We start from the raw sequence: 9,875 nt of genomic DNA on the forward strand, positions 1-9,875 counted from the left end.
TCTGAACCTTCATTTCCGCATCTGTTAAATGGGAATAATAATCAAACATTAGGCTATTGGGTCATGATCCTGGGAGTCCCAGAGTCCCAGGATTGAGTCTGCTTCTCCCTCTGCTCCTCCCCCCAGCTTGTGTTCTCTCACTCTCTCTCTCAAATAAATAAATAAATAAAATAAAAATCTTTAAAAAAACCATTGGGCTATTGTTTGGATTAAACGAGGGTCATGCATGGAAAGTACTTTGCACAGTGCCTGACTCACACATGTCCTAACTTGATGTTGACTATTACTGTTGCTGTTTTCCCGCCGTTGTTAATATTATGGGAAATATCTTTGCATTCTAAAGGGACTATTATTAATAGTCTTTAGATTTTGAAAGACTTTTCCCCGTCCTCTGGGTAGAGCTTTCTGCACTCAGACCTCTGGGATGTTCATCTGCTCCTGTTCCCTCTCATCTGCAGCGATCCCCTCTGCCACCATGAGGAACATCTTCAAGAGGAACCAGGAGCCCATTGTGGCTCCTACCACCACCACCGCCACAATATCAACCGGGCTCTTACCCAACTCTACCGAGAGTGGGGGCGCTGGGGAGAGTAAGGAGGACATTTTTGCCAAGATAAAGGAGAAATTCTTCAATGAGATCCAGAAGATCCCCCGTGAGTGTCCCAGGAGGCTGAGAGGGCAGGGTGAGGCTAGGGTTAGTGAAAGGCCTTGTGGGCAGGGCAGGGTGGGGAAGAGTGGGGAGCACCACTGGGACGTGATTGGCTGCATGTTTGGATTCCAGGATGGGTTATTTGGGGAGTCCCTTCAGGAATGGGGGAGAGTGTGGTCCTGCACTACTAAAAGGGAAGAAAGGGTTTTATGTGCCCCAGGCTCCCAGGGGGAAAAAAAGTCCTTACAACTTAGAAAATTGTCAAAAGTTGAAACCAGAGGAAGATGAAAAATCGTGAAACAGAAGTCATTATTAAAGTTTGCCAGTCACGTTTTGAAACTGCTTTAGTTTGGAAGACGGAAAATACCTTCCCTCCTCCCCCACTGCTTTCTGAATTCCTGGCAAAGGCTGGTTAGGAGTCACCAGAGATTAAGGGGAGCAGCCCCCACCAGTGGGAGAGGGCGCTTCAGGACCCCGGAGAGCAGCCCAGGGCCCATCCCCAAATATTCGAGTTCTGCAAAGCTGAGCCTTCCAGGTCCTTAAGGAGCTTGGCCTGCTGGCTCTGGGTCAGCCCTCTCAAGACTGGACATAGGGAATGGGTTGAAGGGGCCCTTCTATACCTGGGTCAGATAAGGACCATCCCATGCTCTCCAATATAAGCCAGTTTTCCATAGATCAAACGAGTCAAAACTCAACAGAGCCAAACTGATGTTCTTCCTTGTACACACCTGGCTGCTATCTCTCAGTTAGGGGGCTATATCTACAAGGGCAGTAGGCTAAGGAGAGAGCAAGGTATTAATGAAAAGACACGCAAAAAGGATATGCAACTTATACATCAAGCACTCATGAGTGTGTGGTTTAGAAAGGTGGAGTGTGGGCATTCGAGTTCCTAGTCTCCACCCATTTTAGCCAATGCTATGGGGTCAGAGGCTGTAAGGCAGAGCACTGCTGACTTTGGGGTCCTCTCTGTGTGGGCAGTACCACCCTGGGCACTGATCGCCATTGCTGTGGTCGCTGGCCTCCTGCTCCTCACCTGCTGCTTCTGCATCTGCAAGAAGTGCTGCTGCAAGAAGAAGAAGAACAAGAAGGAGAAAGGCAAAGGCATGAAGAATGCCATGAACATGAAGGATATGAAAGGGGGTCAGGTAGGACAATGCAGGGGTGGGAGGATCGGAGAGGGGCCCAACCCAGCCATTCCAGATGCTGGAAGGTGAAGCAAAGGCTTCTGGGCTCTACAGTCAAAACAGCTCCTCTTCTTAGAACTCCACACGCCCTCCCCCTGCCTACTGCCTACATCTCTAGTGAAATGTCGTCTACCCATCAGCAGGTGGGAAGGGGGGACTTATTCACGTGTTAGCATGGACTCATCCTTGAAAAGACAGAGGAAGAGAACAATATATTGACCCCCAAAGAGGCTATGGGACAAAATGTTGGAAAAAGAAAGCCCAGCCCTCCAGGAAACCACCATTGGAGTGACCCTGTGTTTTCCTGCCAGAAGAGACTAAAGGACAAAATCTCACTGGAGGCCTCTACTTGGGATGGGTGCAGGATCAAATGAGGTGAAAGAATGGTCCTGAGGTACCGAGACAGGGCCAAGTGGAATCCATCTCTAGTCACATAATCATTTGGTTTATTTACCCCTGTTTTAGGGGTTTGATTGGCCTGGAAATGTCCTTTGGTCAACCCTAGTTTCTCCTTTTAAGTTTACAAAGGCCCCTGTGTGCTTCACTTTTACCCACATTCGTTCATTTGTTCTGGGAGTGACTAGGAGAAATCTCTTGCTCAAGAAATCAATATGGAGGATGGAAGGAAGGGCCTGATCTCAAGAAGTCAGCCAGAGATTAAAGCCTTTGAGTGCTTGAGTGTGCATGTATATACATGCCTGTGTGTGTGTGAATATGTGTGTATGTGTGTGTGTGTGTGTGTGCACGCCCCCGAAAGAAGCCTGCAGTATGAAGTCGGGGTGGGAGGGAAGACTCCAAGAATGATCTGGGTGTAGCTCAGCCTGGTCTCACCAGGTGCTTGTAACTGCAGGGGCTGGTCTGAGCTGTAGGATTTTCTCTTACATCACTTTTTTCCTTCTCTTCTCACCTCTGTGGACTCTACATACTCATGAATGCCCGGACCGCGCTCCTGGTAAGTCTTGCCCAGGGTGGGTGGGGCCTGAGCTGGGGAAGTGTTGGGGAGGGGCTACCAAGGGAAGCACCTCTCCCCTACCTCAAGAAGCTCCAGAGCATCGGCGTGGTGCCTGGCCTCATAGGACTGTGTCTTGCAGGGAGAGAGGCACACCCAAACCGGAGCCGTGTCTTCTGGACACAGGCTGGGGTTCTGAGGGGCTGCCTGGGGGCTTTGAGGGGCTGTGGCAGAAACAAGTCCCCAGGACAGTGCCACATTCCTACTCCTCGCCCCACACCCAGCTCCGAGTCAGGGTGGGCACAGAGGGGCTGGCTTCCCATTGGCCCTGCACCAGCCAGGCTCCGTTCTCTCCTTTTAACTCACCCCTCCTCTTGCGCAGCCCCCACAGGACGATGACGATGCAGAGACCGGCCTGACTGAGGGAGAAGGTGAAGGAGAGGAAGAGAAAGAGCCAGAGAATCTGGGCAAACTGCAGTTTTCCCTGGATTATGATTTCCAGGCCAACCAGGTATGAGGGCTGGACTGGGGGGTGAAGTGGGGGATGGGGCAAAGGGCTGGGATCTGGGTGGGAGGGGGATAGAAACAACTCCACACTCCCACACCCCTCAGCCCCACCTTGGCCCATGGACATTGCTCCTTTTCATGGGGTGGGGTGGGCTGGAAACCCTAGGCATGTACCCCGAGACATTGACTCTGCCTTGGCCACCAGCGTGCCCTAGAAAAGGTTCCTTGGCTCAGATGGGCTCTGCTGTAAACTTGCCCACCGACCTTGGGCAAATCAGTTGCCCTCTCAGTTTCCGCTTCTACTGATACCATGCCAAATTCCTGGGGCTGGAGATGGAGACCGGTTTTCTCCTCTAGCACCAGCCTGTTCCCACCTCCCCAGCTGCCCGCCGCTGGGGAAGGGTTGGTGAGTGCTGGGTCCGGGGCCAGGTCTGGTGTTGGAGCAGTCCTGAGACTCAGGGCCCCCTTGTTCTCTCCACAGCTTACCGTTGGCGTTCTGCAGGCTGCTGAATTGCCTGCCCTGGACATGGGAGGCACCTCAGACCCTTATGTCAAAGTCTTCCTTCTTCCAGACAAGAAGAAGAAATATGAGACCAAAGTCCATCGGAAGACACTGAACCCTGCCTTCAATGAAACTTTCACCTTCAAGGTGATGCCGGCGGGAAGGATAATGCCAGTTCCCTCCCCGATCCCAATTCCATTTGAGTTCTGCAGATCTTTCCTTGGTCCTTAGCCATGGCTAAGGCCCGGGAATGAGCTCAGGCTGGAACAATGGCAGGTTGGACTGTGGGGTTATGTGTGAGGTCACAGCTCAGGCTCCTGTAGGACTGGGACATCCCCCCTTCCCACACACATTCTGCTCCACCAGACCCCGAAGTCTTCTCTCTGTCTCTACAGACTCACTGGGAGTCCCGTGGGCTATCGGGAACAGAGCTCAGCCCCAGGGTCCTGCCCACAGCAGCCCCTGGAGGTGCGTGAGTTGCTTTGACCCCTCTCTGATCCTGCCTGTGCCCTGCAGGTACCATACCAGGAGCTAGGAGGCAAAACCCTGGTGATGGCTATCTATGACTTTGACCGCTTCTCCAAACACGACATCATTGGGGAGGTAAAGGTGCCTATGAACACTGTGGACCTTGGCCAGCCCATCGAGGAGTGGAGAGACCTGCAGGGCGGGGAGAAGGAGGAGGTGAGAGGTGGAAGACGAATGTGGCTGCCGACCTGGGTTACCACCTATTGGCATGACAGGGAGAGGGCGGGCTTTAGACTTGGTGAGCCGGGTTAGGATCCCAACTCCACACCTCCAGCTGTGTGACCCTGGGTACGCCACTTAATCTCTTTAGACCCGGGTTCTCTCCTGTAGTCTGTTTTTGCAGGTGAGAATTACCTATCTCTGTAATGCACCTGACACCCAATAGGCATTTGGCATCTAGTAGGTGCTCAAGTAAAGGAGAACACCATTATTATTTTACTCCTAAGGTCCTGCTGTCACTTAGGGCCAGTGATTCATGACTTTGTGCCTCAGTTTACCCACAGGGAAAGCCCACATTTATTATAAAAGTTTCTCAGTATGGGGGCTTGTCCTCCCAGCAACTGCTACAGCATTCAATCACTTACCAAACACTTACTGAGCACCTACTCTGTGCCAAATACTCCATTTTAGCCACTGCTCCTTCCAGGCATCGGTCCTTTGTCTCGGCCAAGCCCCTGCTCTGTGCCCAGCATAGTACCAGGTGGTAATGGAGGGGGTGAGAAGAGACACTTAAGACACCCTTCCTTATCTTGGGGCTCACGCTGTGTGAGAGCAGGGCCAGCACACCTGAGCTGGGATATGCATGAGGTGGTCAGAATTGGCCCGAGTGGCCCCGTTTCTGAGAAGCTCGACTCTGGCGTGATGTTGGCAGAGCTCCTAGGACTCAGCAGCCCTGGGTTCTCATCCTGCCTCCAGCGCGAAATTGTTGTGGGGCTTTGTGGAACTCTCACTGGTCACAGAGAACCCTCCACTTATCTATGTGAAAGCGTGCGGGGACAGTAACCCAGGAAAAGGGACGCAAAGTGCGTTGAAGACCATGGATCACTGTGCCAGTGAAACGGTTGTTGGGAGCTACCTCCAGGGCGGGAGGGGTCAGGGAGGAAGACCTCAGAGACACTCAGCTTCGCCGTGTCCTTGGAAATGACCCTTTCCAGTGCGCCACACCCACTCCTTCCCCCCTCCCCTGGGCCTGGGGTGGGAGCCCGGCCACACCCCGAGCCCCCGCCTTCCCCGCCTTCTATCACGCACACACTCCTGCCCGCAGCCTGCGCTCCTTCCACTCACTCCTGAGGCCATGGCTCCTGCAGCCCCACTCTCGGGACTTTGTTGAACTGCAGCAGGAGGCCCCCGAGACCTTCTCAAACGTCACAGACGTGGGGACTGGGGACCCAGAGAGCTGGGGAGGCACCACTGTCTCGCTAGTCTCGGCAAGAGGGGGGTGAGCCGCGTTGGACGCGGTGGGATGGCAGAGATGACCCTGAGTCCTGCTCTCCCCACTGGGCAGCCGGAGAAGCTGGGCGACATCTGCACCTCCCTGCGCTATGTGCCCACGGCTGGGAAGCTCACCGTCTGCATCCTGGAGGCCAAGAACCTGAAGAAGATGGACGTAGGCGGCCTTTCAGGTACATGCAGGGCTTCTGGCTGCCACTGAGTGGCACCAGCGAGCCAGTCACGGCCCAGAGCCCTCCGTTCACGCACCTGTTAGAGCCACACTTTCCTGCCCTGGGACACAGAGGATACGTCAGAGCAGCTGGGGGTCCTGAGGGCAGGACTGGGGAGCAGGAGACGCCTGGCCTTCCCTCCTTTCTCCGAGGGTCCCCTGCCCCTGCTCTGAGCTGCCGGGCAGTATGGACCATGGAGGAAAGGATCAGAGAAGCTTCATCTCCCAGATGAGTTAGTGACTTCTCCCAGGGAAGTGTAGGAAGGGGACGGGGTGCAGCCCAGAGCTTGCCTCTCTGTCGTGTCACCGACCATCTGGGACACTTCTCCAGGAGAGGCCCTGCTGGCTCTACCTTGGAAGGGGACTGCAGGGTGGGGAGCGCTCGGAGCGGGGCTGACCCACAGCACGGGGTCTGCTGGCCCCAGCTCTGTCACTGACCGGCTGTGTGACCGGGGACACGTCATTTCCCTTCCGTGGGCCTCAGTTTCTCAGCTGCAAGGTCTGGAGGATTGGACCGAATCAGGGATGGCAGATGTGTGTGGTGTCTTTAGCATTCCTCTGTCCCCTGCCCGGACAGATAGCACCAAGTGACCCCCTTACTCCTTCTGGACGAGGCCTTCCTTAGTCTCAGGAATGGCCCCCATGTAATGCTCCAGGCAGCCACAACCAGTCAGCCCGCGGTGGTCTTGGAAGTGCAACTTTCTTGCTGCCCCTGAACTAGACACTTACTTTGCTTCTTTTGGACTCAGCAGCCTGTGCCTCAGGGCTTGCTGGGCTCCTGGCCTTGGTCGGTGGGCGCTCTGGGAGGCGAGTGCATTTGGTGGGAGGGTGGGGGGGGGCTAAGGGAGCCTCTCTGGGGCTGGGATTCTCCCTGCGCAGACCCCTACGTGAAGATCCACCTGATGCAGAATGGCAAGAGGCTCAAGAAGAAGAAGACGACGGTGAAGAAGAAGACCCTGAACCCCTACTTCAACGAGTCCTTCAGCTTTGAGATCCCCTTCGAGCAGATTCAGGTGCTCGGGTTTTCGGGCACAGAAGCACAAGCGGGTGGGGGCGGCACGTGTGCCCTCGTGGGGGCTCAAGGGAACTCACCCAAAACCTCGAGCCGCCTCGCTCAGGCGGGGAGGGCTCTGGCTCTCACTGTCCCATCCTGGGGCCTCCTTCCCGGCGCCCCTTCTACAGCTTCCCCCGTTCCTGAGATGAACATGAACTATTCAAAACAAGTCATTCCTTTAGGCCTGGGGGGCAGCCGAGTGTGCAGTGCGCCCGTGAGGTTGGAGCTGCCGAAGAGGCGGGGGCAGCCTCATCCTCTTCCTGCTCTTCCTGGTCCAGCCACTTCCCGTCTTGCTCATCCTTCCCCCTCTTCTGCTGCTTCCTAGGTCTGCCCCCAGCTACCCCTCCGCCCCCTTCCTCTCTCCTCTTTCCTTCCATCCTTCCCTTCTCTTCTCTCTCCTTGCTTCCTCCTGCCAGCAAGCTCTGTAAGTGTTGGAGGCGAGATCCGTGTTTTACCACGAGCGGCCGTGAGTGGGATCTGAACATGGCAGGACCAGATACCCACCCAGCCGTCAGGGGCTTGCAGAGTGCTGGATCCTCTTGGAGTCTTGGTCTCTCCCTCTTTGGAGTGAACTGCCCCCTCTTCTCTCCCTCTCCCTGCACCCCTTGCCCTCCCCTCCCTAGGGCTGGGAGGAAGGGGTGCCAAGGGAATCGTCCGAGCTGGTGCTGTCATCTATGGAGAATTCATCAAGGGGATAAGGGGCAGCTCGGTGATAATGTTAGACCAAGAGGGGTCGTCCTTGTGGAAAACTTAAGGTGGATATAAAGGGAACTGGCCCAGGGGGTTCAAATTCGACGTGCCTAAAACCAGTATAATGATCTTCCCCATACGGCTCCCAGCCAAACCTGCTTCGTCTGCCTTCTGTTTTCAAGTGAGAGACCAGGGCATCATCTCAGACCCTCTGCCCTTTTTCTTTCCTTTCTCATTTATCCCACATACTTTGCTGAGCACTCCCTAAGTGCCAGGAACTTGCGAGGTGCTGGAGAAACACATGTGTAGAAGACACGGTCCTTGCTGTCCGAGGACCTCACGGTTGGGAGGGGCGGCAGTAACAGGCCACCGAAACACAGGGAGAGGGGGCTTCAGCGCGAGCAAATGCAGAGCACGGTGAACAACACAGCTGAGGCTTGCTGGAGCAAGTTTGGTCCTAAAGGATGAGCCTGAGTTGGTTGGGGGAGGGTGGGGGGGCAGGCCAGAGGAAGGTACTGATTGTCCCCTCAGCCAGTCGGACTGACCACCAAATCCTCTTGATTCTCTCCCCTCAACACCTCTCCAGTCCGGCCCCTACTTCCATTCCCATTGCCCTGCCTTGGTTCAGGCATTCATGACCCCCTGCCCCTCCCAACCCCACCGTGGCCCCGCAGCCAGTCCCAGTCCCCCTCCAGTGAATCTCCCACCTCGGCGCCAGGGTTCTCTTCCTGAAATTTCTGTGCCACTCCTCTCAGAAGCCTTTGGGAGCTTCCTGCCGCTCGGCTGAAGAATAAAAGCCCATTCGTGGGGGGCTTCTGGCCCCATTTCCGCCTTGTTGCTTCTCACACTCTACCTCAGTGGCTCTGAACTCTGTCTGTTTCCCAGACGCCAAGTGTTTCTGGCCTTGACCCAGGCTACTCTTCCTTCCTGGGATCCTCTTCTCTCTCTGCCTAGAAAAGCCCTCACCCTCACCTCCCAGTTTCTGTGTCACCTCCTCTGTGAAGCCTTTCCTGTCAGTGTCTGTCACTTGGGATTTTAGGTGTCTCAGTACGTGTCTGCTGCTTTCGTTAGAGGCGATGTTCACCTTTTCCCTTTTCCTCCCCGCCCTCCACCCCAGGCCCTCAATGACGGGCGGAGCATGGCACATGCTCAGTATGTGCCTCTCGGTAGAAACAAAGGCTCTTTCCAGCAGGTGTGGTCTCTGCCTCCGTGTAAGTTCAGTCTTAGTTGGAGCCAGAGAGGGAAGCAAGGTGCCCTGGGAGGCCTCTCCTTGCCGAGCATCTGGAGTAGAGGATGGAGGAGGACGAGTTTGGTCGCGGGATCGCTCATTTTCACCTGCCAACCTCCTCCCTCCTTTGTTTCCCCACAGAAAGTCCAGGTGGTGGTCACCGTGCTGGACTATGACAAGCTGGGCAAGAACGAAGCCATCGGCAAGATCTTTGTGGGCAGCAACGCCACGGGCACAGAGCTGCGGCACTGGTCCGACATGCTGGCCAACCCCCGGAGGCCCATCGCCCAGTGGCACTCGCTCAAGCCCGAGGAGGAGGTGGACGCACTCCTGGGCAAGAACAAGTAGGCAGCAGCGGCCGGGACCCCACGCCGTGACAGACACTGACAAGATCCAGAGCTATCAATACCTCAGTTATGCGACCTTAGAGGTTTTCTTTCTCATTTGTTTGTGGTTGTGTCCCTGTTCTTCCTTCCTTTTCTCTTTTTAAAGACCGACTTCCCTCTGATGACTGTGTGAGGAGAGTCCCCTAACAGGTGAAAGAGAAGCCTGGCTCTTTTCTTCGTCCCAGGAGCTGTCCTTGCTGCATGCCCTGTCACGTGTCCCTCTCACTTCTTCAAAGCTTCACTGAAGCCTCACCCTGGGTGAGGCCCTCTTCCGGCAGAAAGTCGCAGCACTTCCTGTTTTTTGAGTGTTCTGGACCAACAAAATGGCAGCACATCCTGTTTCCTGACAGGAAAGGCGACACAGTGGCCTATGCTGTGTGTGTGCGCGCGCGTGTGCGTGTGCACGCGTGTGTATGCGTGTGCGTGCATGTGTGTGAGCATCTCTCTGCGTTCCTGGAATGAGCCATGGACGGTAAAGTTGTGTGGGAAGAGAAGGCTCTTCAGGGACCCTGAAATGAAGACACGTCCACTGTCTAAG

The 9,875-nt window shown here is 55.2% G+C and overlaps 1 protein-coding gene across 1 annotated transcript; it reads left to right on the top strand.

The window, feature by feature from the left end:
• The first annotated feature begins 475 nt into the window (after positions 1-475).
• On the top strand, positions 476-9,299 carry SYT2 (synaptotagmin 2). Its single transcript, XM_021682462.1, has 8 exons — positions 476-653; positions 1,628-1,794; positions 3,174-3,293; positions 3,771-3,938; positions 4,308-4,475; positions 5,824-5,941; positions 6,859-6,992; positions 9,093-9,299. The coding sequence occupies exons 1-8, from the start codon at positions 476-478 to the stop codon at positions 9,297-9,299; spliced, it is 1,260 nt and encodes a 419-aa protein (XP_021538137.1).
• The last annotated feature ends 576 nt before the right edge of the window (positions 9,300-9,875 follow it).

Source organism: Neomonachus schauinslandi, chromosome 6 (assembly GCF_002201575.2).
Source record: "Neomonachus schauinslandi chromosome 6, ASM220157v2, whole genome shotgun sequence".
NCBI lineage: Eukaryota > Metazoa > Chordata > Mammalia > Carnivora > Phocidae > Neomonachus > Neomonachus schauinslandi.

Excerpts from the sequence above, each read along its gene's own strand:
- SYT2 (XM_021682462.1), top strand. The coding sequence starts at position 476 with ATGAGGAACATCTTCAAGAGGAACCAGGAGCCCATTGTGGCTCCTACC. Across the intron at positions 3,294-3,770 it reads ATGATTTCCAGGCCAACCAG|CTTACCGTTGGCGTTCTGCA; the intron begins GTATGAGGGCTG and ends TTCTCTCCACAG. Across the intron at positions 6,993-9,092 it reads TCCCCTTCGAGCAGATTCAG|AAAGTCCAGGTGGTGGTCAC; the intron begins GTGCTCGGGTTT and ends GTTTCCCCACAG.